This window comes from Mauremys mutica, chromosome 18 (genome assembly GCF_020497125.1).
Source record: "Mauremys mutica isolate MM-2020 ecotype Southern chromosome 18, ASM2049712v1, whole genome shotgun sequence".
Classification (NCBI taxonomy): Eukaryota; Metazoa; Chordata; order Testudines; family Geoemydidae; genus Mauremys; species Mauremys mutica.
In genome coordinates, this window is record NC_059089.1 from 15,948,450 (window position 1) to 15,966,043 (window position 17,594).

General features: G+C 48.2%; 1 protein-coding gene across 2 annotated transcripts in view; it reads left to right on the forward strand.

Annotated features, from left to right (window-relative positions):
* The first annotated feature begins 310 nt into the window (after nucleotides 1–310).
* FAM102A (family with sequence similarity 102 member A) overlaps nucleotides 311–17,594 on the forward strand; it is a 48,692-nt gene continuing 31,408 nt past the window's right edge. The window contains exons 1-2 of one of the 2 annotated variants that reach the window (XM_044992494.1): nucleotides 311–474; nucleotides 1,381–2,069. In XM_044992494.1, coding sequence (XP_044848429.1) covers nucleotides 1,924–2,069 — 146 coding nt within the window. In that variant the 5' untranslated portion in view covers nucleotides 311–474; nucleotides 1,381–1,923. Of the gene's footprint in view, nucleotides 475–681; nucleotides 2,070–17,594 lie in introns of those variants that run through there. The other variant, XM_044992493.1, reaches the window with a different exon arrangement.

Below are 17,594 nucleotides of genomic sequence, written 5' to 3' on the forward strand. Positions count from 1 at the left end.
GTATTCAAGGTGTGGGCGTACCATGCTGCCCTTCCCCCTCATCCTCTCCCCCTCCCTTGTCTAGCTCCTCTTTCCCCCCTCCCCTTTCTCTTCCACCTGACTCATGAAGAAAGGGGATGGTTTTTCAGAAGACTGATAGTTACCTCCTCCAATAATTAAGCCCATAGCGCGCTCCCACCTCCCCTAGCCGTGCTGCAGCAGCCAATCCGAATCCAGGGCTAGGAGTCCCTCCCTTTGTCTCTGCCCAATCCGATGGCGCCGCTCTTATCCCTCCCCCCCCCGACCCCCCTGGGAAGGAGGGGCGGGGGAGTGTTATCCGGGCTTTCGTATTCTCGAAGCCTGGTGGGCCCGCTGGGGCCTGCCACTCTCTACGCCGTTAGCGTGGCTGGCGCAGTTGGCGTAGGCGCGCTAGCAGGGCTTGCGGTGCAGGCGGGCGGCGGCGGCGGCGGCGGCTCTGCGGGGCGCGGGCAGAAGGTGAGAGCGGGTCCCGGCGCCGCGCGGTTCGCCTGCCTGGGGGCGCTTGGCTCCCGGTGCAGCGGCGCGGCCGGCCGAGCGGAACCGGGCCGGGAGCCCGAACCGGGCCGGGGGAGCAGCGGCCGGGCCAGGCGGTTCCGCGGGCGGGCGGGGGCTGCGGCAGGATCCGGGCTGCTCCTGCCGCTGTGGCACCAGGGACCGGGCTGGGCTGGTTGCACGGGGAGGCGGAGGCGGGCAGAGACCGGACTCGGCTCATCGCATGTATCGCTGCGCTAGGGAATGGGACAGTGTAATCCGGTGTCAGACCCCTAGTGTAGACAGGCACCTGCCGCCAGCTCCCCTTGCAGCGTGCGGTGTTCATTACATCGGCTTTCCGCTGGTTTAAATTGGCACTAGTGAAAATGGGTCCGGCCGCGTGAACCTTGCTTACGTGAGGACTCGCTCGGGTGCACCAGAACCAGGGGGAAGGGGCTTTATTATTAGCGCTAGTTGGAAAATACGAAGAAGGAAAAAAATTGCAAGTTTCTGGGGGTGGGGGGGGTGTCAAAATTTTGAAACTTCCCAAAGAGCTCTGACTTCTCTCCCTTCCCCCACCCCCTTTTCTTCACCCGCTCAACTGCTAGACTTGCCTTCCTTGATACATTGCTTTGAGATCTATGGACAAAAATCGTTCTAGAACAGATTAGGATTAAACACAGCTTGCAGAATAGAGAGCAACCCGGGGGCAGTAAAAATGGCAGTAGGCATTAAAGGGGGAGAGGGATCTCTGAAGCAGGCGAACCGGATTCCCCCTCCTTAGATTGCAATGAGGTTGAACAGAATCGTATCCACCTAAACAGGTTTCAGAGGAGGAGCCCAGGGCTGGCAGGGACTAACTGACTCGTTTCCCTCCCTACTTGACGTTAGAGACCTGTTGGAGTAGTAACAACAGACAGCAGAGACCTGTGTAAAATAGTCGCACAAGGGGAGGAGACGGAAACCGGGAAGCCTTGAATGTGCGGTCTGCAGACCTAAGATTTCTTCTTCAGACAGGAGTTCAGGATGACTTCCTCCTATCGGAGCTGGCTTCTGAAGGGGGCCTGACGGACACACAGCATCGCCGCCTCTAAACACGAGAACTGCAGCCAGGGGAGCTCCTGCTGGTCCGGAGCTTGGCTTTTTCACCCTCCTTTTCCTCCTTGGAGATGTTCCAGAGGTTTACTCTGTCCTCTTCCTCCTCACCTGAAGTCTGCCAGGGCAATGATCCCACAGCCAGATCCGACCACCAAAGAGAGAAGAGGATTGTTCATTTAAAGCTGGGCGGTCCTTGCAATTGAACTGAAATTTACACTCTCCTCTCACTCCTGAAACAGCTGCCTGTTCCTCGGTTTATCTGTGTGCATTTTGAGAAGCTGCTCTCTGACTCTGATTTTATCCTGAGTTCCTGGACTTTTCTCACTGAGCCTGCCCATGGCTTTCCTGATGAAGAAAAAGAAGTTTAAATTTCAGACCAGTTTCACGCTGGAGGAGCTGACTGCTGTTCCCTTTGTGAATGGTGTTCTGTTCTGCAAAATCAGGCTGCTGGATGGAGGGGACTTCGCTAGTTTGTCTTCCAGGTAAGAGGCTCTGTGTAATTCTCTCTTCTCACCACCCTCATACTCCTCCTTTCCTGGTTAAACTGTGTTGGACTGAGTTGTTAAGTATGTTGCTAACACTTGCCTGCCTCTTCCACGTGATTGTAATAATACTGGTGCATGCCATTTCTCTTCTCCCATCTGGTCATAGCCCTGAGTCTGGTCATTGTTGGCCAGCTGTATGTGTGGCCTCTGATCAGAATTGAATTGAATTCTTCAGCTATGTGGGGGTGACATTTCTGAAAGATATTGGGATCTGTTGATGAACACTTTGGATCACAAGTCTCTCCCCCCTTCCCCCCCCCAAAAAAAAGAGGTGGGGAAAAAAGCTCATACATACTACATATGAAAGAAATAACCAAACTGTACTTTTGCCTAATGAGAAACTTAACTCAGTAGGAAATTGCATCTAAACTGATCAAATGAACCCTGCTCAACTTTTCTCTCCCTGTTTGCTTATAAATTACTGTCCTTGGTAAGGGTTGAAGTACCTTGCTTTGCATTGCAAATGGCCATGCAAAGGCAAACGGCTGCCTGGAAGTTAATGTTGTTAGTTTAAAAAACCATGGTTTATCTTCTCGAATGAGTGCCCTTGAGCCTCCTGTTTACTGTAACTTTTTTAACGAGCAAAACACTGCAGCAGTAATGTAATCTGTAGCATTTGGGCCACTTCTGTAGAATTCTTTTATAAGGCCCCTTTCCCTTTGTGGGTTGGCTTGGATTCTCTCTGCCTGCTTGGGGGGTCTTTGTCCCCACTCTCACTACAAACTGCTAATCAAAATCTGTTTTGTTGCCATCTATGCACATTGATTATCACCTCCTGCTATGCAAATACAAATTCCAAAACAGCCCTGGACTTGCTGGCATACTGCCTCAGTATGGTTAGGACAGCCTTCAGTGGTTTTCAAAATCTGTTTTTATATTAACCCAAGAATAATTAATCTTATTTCAAGGTAGCTGTTAGTGTTGCTTGGTCTCCAGAGGCTCTTATGGCACTGTATACTGAGAATGGTGGGAGCTGTTCCATTGTAGGGGATAGGGTTTTTACTGGCCAACTGTAAACCTTTTCTACCTTGCAAACATGTATATGTGTGTCTGAGCATCAAGGCCTGATTTTTGCAGAAGTGTTGAGCACCTCAACTCTAGTTTAAGGTCGTGGGAGCTGCTGCACCTCTGGAAAAGCAGACCCTAAATGAGTTCCTCCAAGGAAAAAGTCTATCAAAATAACTCTTCCTTGCAATTTTCTCCCAGTTCGATTCCTGGGTTTGGTAGAAGTAGCTTATCTCAGGAATTTTAGCTGTATGTGAGCTTGGGAAGGAATTAACCCCTTTACTTCCTAGATCAGCTCATTTATTTGGAAACTATTCCGGGTGAACTTGGGCTCCCAGACTGGGTTTCAAGATTCTTTCTGTTGTCCTAGAAGGCAGGTTGCAGAAGTGCAGGTTTGGTGCTACTGCCAGCCTTGTGGGTTGGCATTTTGTGTGGGTTTTTTAGCTGTTTGAGGTTCAGGAGTTTTCTCTGCATGTTCAGGTGCCTGCAGAGATCATCTGTAATTTAAACCAAATGCATACCTTACTCTGACTCTGCTTGACTGCTCATAAACCAGCAAAAGGGGAAGCAGGATGTTGGGTTTGCTGCCTTTCCCCTAGTCTGTCTTTGGTCTAACTGAAAGCATGTGGGAAACCGGTTCCTATTAGAAAAGTTACTAGGCTCAGTGGTATTAATTCATTTGAGCTCTTTCAAACCTTGGTCTCTTGCAGTCTCTCTAATTATAAGAAACTATCTTCTAGGAATTGCCAGAAGTAGGCTTACCGTGTACTGAGGATCCCCAGACTGGCCTTAGTTTACTGCCTTTTCCATTTTACTGTGACCCTTTTGAAATTCTAAAGATTTGGGGAAAAGTTAGTGGGAATTAAGAGAGATTAGATCCATGTTGAATTGGAAGTTTGTATGTGACTAAGAATTTAGCTAGAGGCTGTGATTCTTTTTTTGGCACCAGAACGTTTCCAGAAGAGACTGGATCCCAAGGTGCTTGCTGGGGCAAACCATTTGGTGTAAGGGAGATTCTTGCTGTGTTGATTATGGTGTGGTACACACCCACTGTACAGCTTCTAAATGCTGACTGTCATCGGCAATAGAATGTCAGGTATTCCCTTCTGCTTGCCCAGTCATGAAAAATTTCTGTAGAACAGCTGCCACTGCTCTCCAACCATGACCTCTCTGAAAGAAGAGAGGTGGAAACAACATCTGGTTAAGGAAGCCTGTGTACCATAGGGAAGACTTATAATGGATTTTAAAATTGGTTTAGCTGAACTGGTTTAAAAACCTGTAAGGAAATTTCCCAGATTAGGCCAGTTTTTGATATAGAAGGAGCCCTTTTGGGGTTTCAGTGGAAGAAGTCCTTCTTTTGGAATCTGACCCGCAAGAGACACCTCTTTCCTGCTACTTGCCATGGACTTTTAGTTAAGAAACCCGTGGACACAAGTGTGAAAGTTTTGGTGAGAGTTCAGGGAGGAGGCATAGATGATCTCACTCAGTAGCATTAACTGGGTCAGACTGATGTGACCAAGCAGTTTAATAACCCAAACTGTGTAAAGGAGATGTTAGGAAGCTTTATTCCCATATCCCAGCAGCATATCTTTGTTCCAAGACCGTTCCAACCTGACCTGCATATACATGGTCCTGTTCCATGCTGTAGAGTTGGAGGCGGCCCTCTGGGTTGTGGGGCACGCCGATTCCAGCCAGAGAATGTGAACGCCCTGAGTCTGGAACCCCCTCCTTTAACTGAAACTGTAGCCAGTAGCTCCTTTGGCTGAGGCAGAAACAAAACGGCCTAGCTAAGAGGGGAACCTGTCCAAAATGCATTATGACTTAACGCGTTTAGGAATTCAGACTATCCTGGAAAAGCTCCAAGTCCCGTGAGCGTTTCCAGCTGGTTTGGCGTTCTCATTTTCAGAAGTGTGCCCTCTTATGCACACAAGCTGGCTTGGCGGTCCACATTAGGCCTTTGCGATCTTACAGTATGAACTTGCAAGCTGTAAATTCCTTTTCACATTTTCCCCCTTAATCAAGTCCTCTCCTAATACAGCCTGGAAGAGTCCTGTGAGGGTAAGATTTATCTTATCAATGTCCATTTACAGTGCTCTGGCGGAATTGCAGGCTATTGTTCTGTGTTGGTTTAGTGCTGTCTAGTTGGAGTACAGAACCTGGTGTTCAGGAAAGCACTGTTTTTTAGAGCCAGGCATAGGACAAGCAGGTGCTGTGCAAGTTTTCCTACACAGCTCTATCAATATGCCTCTGTTATATACGATCAAGGTATTTAAAAATCCCCAATCACCGTTGTATCAGAGTGCCTCCCAGCTATTCAAAATAGAAATAAAGAGCAGGGCACCAACATGATGTATTCATGGCCACTAGTCTTTCTAAGCAGACCAGCTGCTGCATTTTTTCCCCTGCTGAAGCTTTTCCAGGGTGTGTCCCTTCCATCTTCAGTGTTGCAGTAACCTAATCTAGAGATCTCAAATGCATCCATCACCACAGCCACTCTCTCTATGATAGGATCAGGATCAGTCCTCTAGCCACTTTGAGGTGGAAGTGGACCTCTCCTGGGGCTGCATGATCAGCCAGTAGCACCAAGAAACCCCAAAGGGGGACACAGGCTGGAGACTGACATTAGAAGTTGAGGGCTAATGAGATAGTCAAAACCGAGACAGCATTACCACAGCGTTGTCTGAGTTGTGTGATAGCCAGATGCCCCTTATCCAGGTGCTGATGTTGGCTATCCATTCAGACAGCTCCGGGACAGTGCTGTCTACCTCTGATATGTCATCCACCTATGGCTGACCTTTAGCCTGTGTGGTTTCAGTGGCTCTCCAGTAGCTTCATATTGGTGTTGAATATTCTAAGGGAGAAGATTGAGATTTGTGGGAGTCTGCAACCGATGACGCTCAAGGTGGAATGCTTGTCCGTATGATCTGGGTTCAGCAAGAACTGAGCCATTTCAGGGCACTTCCATTCATCCCTGGAGACGGAGAGTCTTTTGCACGTAACCATATATCTGTTCCATTAAATTCAGTTGATAATCCTAGTTTCTTAAAGACCATACTCCTTTTGGCTGGTGTAGCATCTTAGTTTGGTTTCCTATGTGCCTTTAGCACAGTGGTCCCCAAACTGTGGGGCATGCCCCCCAGCAGGGAATGAAGGAACATTCACAGGGCATAGTGGGACCCAGGCCAACCCCCACAGGGGATAGGGAGGGAGTGCCCCCTAATCCTGCTCTGCCCCCAGTTTGCTCCAGCCTCAGCCTCTGGCACCAGGCACAGCTCTGGCCCCATCCGCAGCTCTGGCTCCAGCCTCTGCTCCTGGACCCAACACCTGACCCTGGCTCTGAGGGGGTGGAGGGTGGACAGAGTCCATTACAGGTAAGGTAGGGTGTGACCTAAAAAGTTTGCGGACCACTGCTCCAACACTTGAACTTTAGCTTAGGCCAGGGAACTAATTTTTTCCTCTTTCTTTCTTCCACAAATTAACAGCTGCTCATTGGCGAACTGAAGTGGAGGAGTTGTGATCCAGGAAGAGCTGACCCCGTTAGGGTAGTCTGGCTCATTAGGAGGCTTTTCCGTGCTGTAGGTTGGGCTGAGGAAGTTGCTGATGTGGAGTCTTATGACTTTGAGCTAAGTGCTATAAGAGTGTACGGCCACTTGCTCTGCTGACTGCAGTGTTCGCAAACTTACCCCAGAGAAACTGAAGGCAAAGTAGCTGGTGTTTGGAGATGCACTTGGTGTAGCTGATGGTCCCATGTGAGTTAGGGTCTGGCTCTCAATGTAGCACTGACTTTGTTTGCTCTTCCGGATGAAGAATCTGTTTGCTTTAGATAACTCCTTCCCCCAAAGCACACCGAAGCCCTTTACAGCTGTACTTGTACGGCACCACTGAAATGCAGCTGCCTCTGGGGTCAGAGGGAGTGCAGTACACAGCACCCCGCACAGCAGAAGGAGATGGTGAAGTCGGGGCAAGAAATCAGGGCAAACCTCTGCTTTTATAAAATGTGCCATGAGATCTTTCATGTCCACACAGAATAGCCAGGACACTTTTTTTTTTATGACGGTCTTGTCTGAAAGAGCAAAATGTGGTACGTTGCTTCCGGTTCTTCAGTGGATGAAGGGCTGACTCAATCCTGCTGGGATTTAAACCTGTTTCCACATAGTCTAGGTATGTCACACTTTAAGTTTAGGGAATTACACAATCACCCTCCATAGTTAGTCCCTGCCAGCATGAGCAAAATAATTGTCTATAATGATGGGACAGGATGGGGGTGCCAGATTCTGCCATAGGTTATTCTCGTGAGATCCCACTAATTTCTGAGGTGCAGGTGTCTAACTGAGATCAGAATGTGGGCAGCTGCTTGTGTAGTAGAGCCAGGCTTGCTTCATCCCAGCATCTGCAGGCGCACGCCGCAGGGTGATTTCTGAAGTGCTCTTGCTGCAAGCATAGCTGTAAGGAAAGGCCTTCCCTGTGCAGGGACAGAAAGCTCTTGATACCACCGAACAACATCACCAGATACAGGAGTTTAGGACCCGGTTCTCAGCTACCGGCTGAGGAATGCCATTAAGGGCCTTAATGGAGGAGGCATTTGAATGCAGCCTGGTGGAAACAGCTCTCCTATAAGATACAGCACAATCTAATTCAGGATACTGCCTGCTTAAGACACAATACTGATACACACACACTTTGACAGTGGTCGCCAGACTTTAGAGGGTCATGCTCCCCCCCTTCTGTCCATGACACACACACACCCCTGGGCCAGGAGTGGGGCCAAGGCTCGAGGGAGGGGGATGCAGACAGGGATAAGGAGCCGAGGCTGGGGGTGGAGCGGGGACAGAGCTATGGCCAGGGGCCAAGGCTGGGTATGGGAGCAGAGCCGCAACCAGACTGCAATGGGGGCCGGCAGCCAAGCCCATGGCCAGGTGAGGCCCTGCCCCCAGCCTCAGCCCTGGGCTGGGAACGGGGCCAGGCGTGGGCAGGACTGGAGCAGAGATGGGGGCAGGGAGGAGCTGGGTGGCACTCCCTTGCCACCCCCTGTGGGTGCTGGCCTGGGTCCCGCTGCACCCCCCTCCCACAAAGGCCCCACAGTTTGGGGGCCTCTCCTTTAAGAGTTACAAAACAACAGAGAGAAACTAGGATGTATAGACAATAGAGAAAAATGGTCTTCATCTGCGGTTTTAAACCCAGTGGAGTCAATGAGGTAGGGAAAATCCAGATAGCAAGACCTACAGAGAAGTCTCTTCCACTTACCGAGGTGAGATGAGAGTGACAGAGGAAGCCAGCGCTGGAGAAACCAGGAGGGAGAAATAAAGTAAGACACAATGGCAAATTGTTCAGTTAGCTCACAACAGTCAGGTGCGGTGCCGTCTCCCAGCTACCTTGGAGCAGCTGTGTGTTTACATCACATTTTCTTCATACTTTCCCAGCCTGTGGTTTTGTATGCCTGTGGCTCGTACACCTGTGGCATCTGACAGAGAAACTTCATTCTGAGCTGTTGCCTAATGCTGAGCCAGGCTGTTCCTGTTGTAGGTCATAGTTGAAGAATTCTGTTAACGTTTTGCAAAACGATGTTAAAACTTTCCTGCTATAGGGGCTGTATCCTGTTGTGTAAGGATAGTCCTGTAGACGCCATAGCTCTGACTTCCTGTCCTGCCTAGTGCCTCTGAGAGAGGGGTTCTGTGGCAGAAGATGGAGTGTGACTTTATTCTCTGTAACTGACATGCCGTAGAAAGCTCCAGTAGACATGGTGGGACAGGGATCGTGCTTTTTCTCCTCTCCTTTCTGATCACTGATCCAGCACCAATGGTTGCTCTGCCAGCTAACACTTACAGCCTTTCCCATATGACTTTGAGCAGCCCATATTTCAAAAATTGCCCACTAGAAATAAATGTTCTACACTGGGAGTAGGGAACCTGTGACCCTGTTATTTAAAAAGTTGCAGTCTCTTCTGTCCACTCCATTGTGGATTTAGGCCCAGTGCAGGAGATGAGAGGGGGGCACAGAAGCCTGGAAGACAAATCCTCCTTCCCTTTGAAGGTTTGTAACTACCCTCCTAAATAGAGGGGAAGGAATAACCAGCTTTTGGCTCATCTCTCTTTGTGAGTTGTAATCTGTTTGAGCAATACATGTGTGCCTTTGGGACCTTGTGGTTTTGGGGCACATCTCTTGGTATTTTAATAGGCTATAAGTTGCCCATGGCAAACTGTTCTAGTACCGGTTTCTAGATTAATACTAGGGAGGCTTATCTTTTATTGCAGAGAATTGGATCTGCTGTTTGAGTATTCGGGGAAGGAACACCCACTTCTGCTCTTCGAAATCAGAAACCACTTTTCCTTCTGGGGAAGTCTAAACATTGGCATGTGTGTTTGGAGCACCCCAGGCATCCAGGCTCCCTGCCGGCTTGACTGGAGAGGATCATGTCTGTGGGAGGATGAAGATGGCATGTCTGGATATGCAATCTCCTGTATCTAACGGGATTCGTTCGGTTTGCTTCCTTGTGGATTCATTGCTGTATGCCATTAGAAAATTGGGATTTTAAGCTCCTTTCGGGTGGATAAAAATTGTTTTGTAGCTTTGATGGCTTGTCAAATACTGGCCCACAATCTTATTGGGTCCTTGCTGGATCCTTAGTCCGGTAATACTGTTTTCCTCTGTTATGGGCCTAGGACCTCAGACCAGTAATTTAACTCTTCTTGTGAGAGGTGTCAGTGCCTTGTCCCACCCTAGCACACGTGATTTAGAGAAACTCTTTCTTTTCCTGCTGACTTTTGCTCTTTGCCCATGTCTTACTCTGTGCACCGGCTGGGAGGCATAGTATATAATCACTGTTATCACTGTGTCAGGAGTTAATGTCTTCGATACCATCCAGCTGGGCTTTGAATATCGTTTTAGTGCCTTGATTTGCAAGGCACTTCCCACTAGACAAACAGTTGCACTTGTGTTCAGAGGAGGAACAGCATCATTGTTGGTTATCTGTAGCCTGTTGATGAGCGAGGAAGGAATTGTTCTGCTGGAGCTGAATTTGCTGATTTCTGTGAAAGTCTTTGTTTTCCTTTGCTTCTTGTGGGGTCATCCCTTCTAGACGTGTTGATGTGGCTGAGCTGAGAAAAGATGAGGGAAGTGAGATGGGATATGGAAGTGAGGAGGGGGAATGAAAAGGAAGCACAAGGAGACTTTAGGTCTGGAAGGAGGCTGCGGTATTGGGGTGACAGCATGTTCTTGATATGCCATAGCAAAGGCATTCGGTGGCTGGCATGGATGCTTTCCCTTTCAAACAGCAGTAGCTGAGCTGGGAAAACATGAGGATCATGCCTTCAGCGTGGCTGAGTTTATCAGTATTCTGGGTGAAGGGAGACCTTGGCAGGGTCCTGTATTCACAGTCTGCAATGGGAATGAGTTAGGCCATAAAGAAGAGCCTTTTTGCTGGGTTGTGCAGAAGGTGGGACTCTGAACATCAATTGTAGCTTGGTTCTGCAGGGCTGCTGCCCTCAGAGAAGGTTGTGGGATAAAGTATTCTAGCAGAGCTGAAATAAGAAGATCTGGAGCTTTAAGTAGGATCTCTGAAGCTGAGCTTCTTAAGAGGCAGCTTCACCTTGGATCTCTGGCCCTGAAACTCACTTGAAACCAACATCGAAGGCTAGAAAGCTTCCTTTGAGGAGTCCCTTTTGGTAAAGATGCATGTTAAGAAACATTTTGCCTCTCTTACCCTTCCATCCTTTGCCTCTGAGTAGCACAAAATGCAGGCAGCTGAGTTTCTAAGGTGTCTTAAGTTAATGATTCCTTGCCCTCAGTGTCTGTGGGGCTGTAGCAGCTCTGGGACTGACTACCTCAGCCCTGTGTCTGTCTTGCCAGCTGCCAGTCCATGGTGGGAGAGGGGTGACACAGGGAAAGATGTGTCAGGGTCCTGCCACCTTAGCACCTCCCTCTGTATCACACCCCTAGTGGGCTGAGAGGCAAAGGGCTGAAGTCAGATCCTCCGTGTGCCAGGAAGCAGAGACTGCCTTGGGCCTTGTCTCCTGGCCCTGAAGCTAAGCGGAAGGGTGGTAGCTGTGCTGTGCTGAGGGTAGGTGTACATTGGCCCTGCTCTAAAATAATCTGGCTCATCTGCAGCCTAAGAGAGGGGCTAGGATTGGCGGTAGCTTTTCTGTAGCTGTTTGATTAACAGGAAGTGCCCTCTCAAAATAGAGTGGAAGTGGGTTTGGGGTTTGTGTTGTAGGAAGATTTAAACACATCAATTCTGCTTTAAGAACAAAACTGCAGAAGAAACAAAACACAAATATTTCATAGCAGCTCTCTAATGGAAATCTGATCAGTGAATATCTCTGCTTTAAGCAGTAGAGACCCCCAGCCCACATGCTGGGCTGAAAGATTCTGACTAGCATACACCTAGGTGTGTACTTGTAGAAAGAGACTTGATGTCTGACACACCCCTCATTTCAGTTCTGTTGCTGGAATGTACTTTGTGGGTACGACTGCTGCAGGGGTCAGAGGCTAAAATGAAGCTTGACAAGCCTTCTAGAATTGCTTTTCAACCAGCTTGTTTTCCCCGTAGCTTTTTAGCACCTGGGCTGAACTTTCCAGGACGTGGGTAATGGCTACGGCCACATTACAACAAGAAAGGGTGTTTGTGTCTTTGGGCTTGGAGGGTGGGCAGAAGAATGGAAGAGACTTGTGTCCAGGATTTTCAGTGGGTTCGCTTCAGGATGGATTGATTTACATCAACTTTAGTCTTGTTTTGCATTTGTACTCTTCAGTTACTTTCTTAGAGATGTTGGGGGAGCAATAGCTCAGTGGTTTGAGCATTGGACTACTAAACCCAGGGTTGAGAGTTCAATCCTTGAGGGGGCCATTTAGGGATTTGGGGCAAAAATCTGTCTGGGGTTTGCTCCTGCTTTGAGCAGGGGGTTGGACTAGATGGCCTCCAGAGGTCCCTTCCAACCCTGACATTCTATGATTCTCACTGCTTGGTAACCATTAAAATGTTGATTTGCAACTAAATAGAGCCTTTGCACTAAATTTGGTGTTGCTTTTTGCTACCTGAATGCACTATTTACACACTTAAGCGTTTATATAGCTCACAGGTGGGCAAACTATGGCCCGTGGGGCTGTCCTGCCTGGCCCCTGAGCTCCCGGCTGGCCCCGGCTTCTTCCCTCCAGCCTCAGCTTGCTGTGTTGGCAGCGCGGTGGCATGGCTGGCTCTGGCTGGGCGGCGCGGCTCAGGCAGATTTGCCAATGAACACAGGGTGTCCTGGCACAGACCCCCCCAACAACAGGGGGACCCAGGGCTGGGCACTCGAGCAGCTCAACACTGGCACCCCCCCAAGGGGGGAGAGGGAATGCACTGTGGGGGCAGGGGAGCAGGCAGGTGTTGCGGGTGGCGGGAACACGGGAGGAGGATTCAGGAGGAGCATCGGGCAGCCGCGCAGCCAGCCAGAGAGAAGTGGTGCTTTGAAGGGGAAACTGCTACTTCTCTCCGGCTGCACGGCTGTCCCTGCTCCTCCTGAGTCCTCCGCCCATGTTCATAGGGCTACATTCTGAAAGGGGCGCGGGGGGCGGTTAGGAGCAGGGGATCCCGGGACGGGGCAGTCAGGGGATAAGGAGCAGGGGGGGTTGGATGGGCCGGGGGTTCTGAGGGGGGCAGTTGGGGTGGAAAGTGAGAGGGGGCGGGGGGCAGGCTGTTTGGGGGGTCACAGCCTTCCCTACCCAGCCCTCCATACCGTTTTGCAACCCCAATTAAATTCCCACTCAAAATGGTTTTTATTAGTTAAATAAATCTACCTAAAATGTGCTGGATACATAAGGAAAAAAGTGTGTTTATCAAAATACGTCTGTGTTTAAAACTGATTTAATAAGCAAAAGAAATATCAGTAGTTAGTGAATTGAACTGGTTGGTTCTGGTGACTGTTCTTTGAGATTTTAGAACTAGTCGATCTGATTGTCTCAGACCTCATTTTTATTCATAAGACTGGAAGAAGAAAATAAGACTTCCTGCTCTTTAAGCTCCCAGTCCATTTCTGAACTTTGAATGAACTAGTCATTGAACTAAACTAGCTGAATAAACTGAGGGCTTGGCTACACTTGAAAGTTGCAGCGCTGGGAGTTACAGCGCTGGTCGTGCAGCTGTGCAGGAACACCGCTGGTGTGTGGCCACACTCACAGCTACCAGCTCTGGTGTGTGGCCACATTTGCAGCATTTACAGCGCTGTTGGGAGTGCTGCATTATGGGCAGCTATCCCAGCATTCAAGTGGCAACAACGTGCTTTTCAAAAGAGGGGGGTGGAGGGTGGTGTACTGTGACAGGGAGCGGGGAAGATAGAGAGAGTGGATTTTTGGAGCCAACACTGTGTGTTAGCTTCCCTGGATTGAAAAATCACAAAATGTTCGCGAACCCTTAGTCTTAATTGCAAACAGCCTGCATCCAACGCTGTTTCTCTGTCAAGCAAACTGCTTGCCTCTCATTTGATCGTTCACAGCCAGGTACAGATAGCTTCTGTTTGCTGTGATCAGTGTTTGTTTTTTAGATAAGCAGTTCAACGGAGCTCCGATCGGAGTTCACAACAAAACAAAGAGAGGCTGCATAACAAAACAAAGGAAGTAATTTAGTTAAAAGCATTCTGGGATATCTCCTTATTCCCTGGAGGCCAATAAAAGCGCTGGTGTGTGTCCACACTTGATGAGCAGCGCTGGATCACCAGCGCTGCAATCGCTACACCCCAACCTGGCCAGGTGTACAGCCAGCGCTGCAGCCAGGGAGTTGCAGCGCTGGATGTGCCTTGCAGGTGTGGACGGTTACTAATTGCAGCGCTGGAAAGCCTCTACCAGCGCTGCAACTTGCAAGTGTAGCCAAGCCCTCAAATGAAGAAAAATAGCCTCTTCTGCAGCTGCAGAAAAGTCTACTGCCATCAGAAACTGGTTTAGCACTTCAGCAAACTGTGGTAGCTGATGCTTAGCCAGTGACTTCCACCAGTTAACGATTTGACTCTTTACAAGTTTGCTGCTCAAGTTTTATTGTTTGAATATTTTTTATTTAACTTAATCTATCAAAATCATTTTAAGATTTTAATTTAGTAATTTAAGAATTTTAATAGATTAAGGCCTTAATATAAATTGTTATAATTTCAAATATAATTTTAACTAGGTTTATTTTTAAAAATAAAGTGTTTAAGTTAAATTAAAAAAATCTGACAAATCAAGACATTTATTTTTATCCACTCTGCTTCCCTTTGGTGTCTTTTCTTCATCCCTCCAACCATTCTTCTCCTTATTTTGGCTGTCTTCTTGCTCTCATATTCCTCCTCTGTGTTTTCTTTGTATTTCTCCTGAGTCTTGATCCATCTTTGTGTCATGCTAAATTTAAGGGCAGAATTTAAGGTGCTCGTAGTGCACTGATCTTTCCAGGGTCATTCCTAGTGTTCCTCAGTATAGAAACAGACAATAGCTAGGCTTAGGAATGTAGAAATTGCATGTACCAGATCAGACCAGGGCCGGTCTGGTCAGGTATCCTGATTCCAGCAGTGGCTGCGACCAAATGCTTCAAAGGAAGAGGCAAGAAATAGAACTCTGCTGTAGGCAGCTATGGAATCACCTGTCCATAGGTAAAGAGTCTTCCTAATCCCCATTAGTCAGATTGGTTTATGCCGTGAAGCATGTGGGCTTTTAAGTTTTCATTCAGACTTCAGTAACATTGGATGGCTTCATGTGTATAAATGTCCAATCGAACACTACTTAGCCGTAGTGCTATCCTGGGGGGTGTGGTGGGTTCCATTTGTGTGGAGAACATATTTCCGCTTTTTGACTTTAGATTTGCAGCCTTCCAATTTCACTGAATGTCCCCTTGCTCTTGTATCCGAGGAGTGAGTGACTAGCTGTGCCCGATACACCTTGTCTGTGCTGTTCTCTCCAAAGATCAGCCTCTGAGACAGCAACGTTGGGAGTGACAGTTTTGCCTGATGTGTTTAGGGAGTTGTCAAGTTTACACGGACAGCAGGGGGGAAAATCTGGATGCTGCCTTCCCTGTGAAATGGGCCTCGGGGCAGGCTAATTACTACTCTCTAAAATGGTCATTAGTTCTGAGGTACTGTTTGTACATCCCTTAGCACCATGGGGGTTTTGGTCTATTATTATGTCTCCCAGGCACTACAGTAATCCAGATAATATCCAAGTCCATTGTAAACAAGAGACATCCTGGCCCTGATTCTCTACTACATCTGAGCATAGCTCAGACACAGAGCAGGGTGGTGGCTCCCTGATCCTCAGTCACTTGGTCCTGGTGGAAGTTAGAGCAGTAGGATGCTTATTCTAACATCCACCACTGGCATACGCTCTGTAACAAAGTAGGCATCTCTAAGTCGTCTTAGCAAACCTGAGAATCCAGCCTTCTGTTTCTGCCTAAGCTGCGGCCCACGTAAGGCTACCCTTACTGTTGTTCCAGATACAGCCTGAAAACCATATCTGTGAACCTACAGAGTGCTGCCTCCTGGATTGTGTAGAATAAGGCTGTTATCGGAGTAAGCTGCAGGGGATGCTGGATGTGCCTGCTGTGTGTAGCTTCTGTTTAAGTAAGCTGAAGTGGCGAGGACACCGTGCAAGCTTGCTGCCCTACAGCCCTTTACATCTTGCAAATGACTTTCACTATGAATCAACAGGAGTCGCCTTTGTGAGGGTAAACTCCCAAAGCTAGAGGCAGTAATAAGGATGCCTGATGATAACATGGTACTAGGAAACCTTCAGAAAGGTGCTAAGTCTAGAAATAGATTTCTGCAGCCTGAGATCTGATACCAGCCAGGAACACAGGTGATTGTTACAGTGCTGTAAATGGATGTTGGCATGCAGTGTGAACAAGCGCGGATGGGATAAAAATGTGCTGCAAATGGGAGAAGGTTCTCTATTGTACTGTGGTGTGGACTCTGACGGTGCACTTGGGCACCACCTGAGAGTGACTCAGGATTGAGCATGCCCAGGCATGCCAGGGTGTTCCCTCCGGACTGCTTTTAATAACCCTGGGTTTGATTTTCAGGCTCATTATGCTGATAGGTCCTGCATTAAAGACTTGAGCTAAATCAGTGGCTGTTGAAACCCGTTGTGTTGGTGGTATTACACCAGAGGTGACCTTGGCCTTTTTTGTGTGTGATTCTTGGTTTTTTTTTAATTTCTGAGGTTTGTTTCTGCACAGAGAGCTTTTTCTTGTATATCTGGTGATGTAACAGCAACATCTAGTACACTGTGTAATAGGAATATGATCAGATTTTTCACACTTCAATGGTAAAAGAGCCACATGTGGCTCGCAAGCCACTGTTTTTGGTCACCCCTGTTATAGAGCCTCAGATGAAAGGGTTTGAAACTGTTCCCCTGGTCTTATCCTACGTAGATCATGATTTTCCCAAAGATAAGTCAGTGACAGAGCTGAGATTAGAACTCAGGAGTTCTGACCCCTAGGGTTTGTCTTCACTGCACAATTAATTTGGGCTTTTACTCAGGTATTGCCCCAAACCCTTTCACCCAAGTTTGGTGCTTTAAACTCTGGTTAGCTGGCCTGGGTGAGTGTATAGGCTAGAGCTTGTGGGCCCCTTTCACTGAGGCTGGTAACCCCCCAACTTTGCAGTGAGGACACAGGCAGATAGTCCTCCAGCGCCTTCCCACAATTCCTCCTATGTGCCCAGAAAGACAGATAAATTTAACCACAGTTCACTGGGAAGGTAGCATCGAGCAGCTCAGTTTACCGCAGCACACAAGAACATGGAATATGCTCCCCAGAAGTCCTAGCAACACAAGTGTGTGCAGCACCGATGAGGACACAGTAACTCAAGTGTGGCTGTGACCACCTAGGCTAGACTAATCTGAATGATCAGACCTGTGTCTGCCAGTCACTGGAGTTAACTCTGCAACAAAGACCCTAATTCCTTGCTCTCACCAACATAGTCCATCTGAATTTGCGTACAGGAGAGCAATAACTTGGTTTGGGAGCACAGTAGGCAAATTCTTCTTAGGCTGGTTGGAGCTGCTGTGATAGTGGGAGTGGGAGAAGGGGATAGTGTTTCAGTAGATGGTGGTCAGAATTCAAAAAGGCATATTTCCCAGTGTTTAATATACACATCTTTCATAGGCTTGTATCTCAGTAACTGAGCCCAGAGTCACCCGCCCAGCATCTCTCATTAGTCATATCTTCTCTGGAACTGCAGTGTGACCTCGGTTTGACTGACTCTTCTGTTCTTGTGATATTTCTCTATTCCTGGCCTCTGACCAAAAGCAGTTCTCGTTGTTTCTGTAGATGTGGCAATAAGACCTTGGGTTTGCATTTTTACTTCATGTCAGTCTTTGCTGCTTCTTTTATATCTCAGCCTTCTATTACAGGCTTCGTCCTTCCCCAATAACCTTTGTCTTTCCCTGCTGCGTTGTGTGATATTTTCATTAATGACTTGGATAATGGAGTGGAGACTGTGCTTATAAAACTTGTGCATGACACCA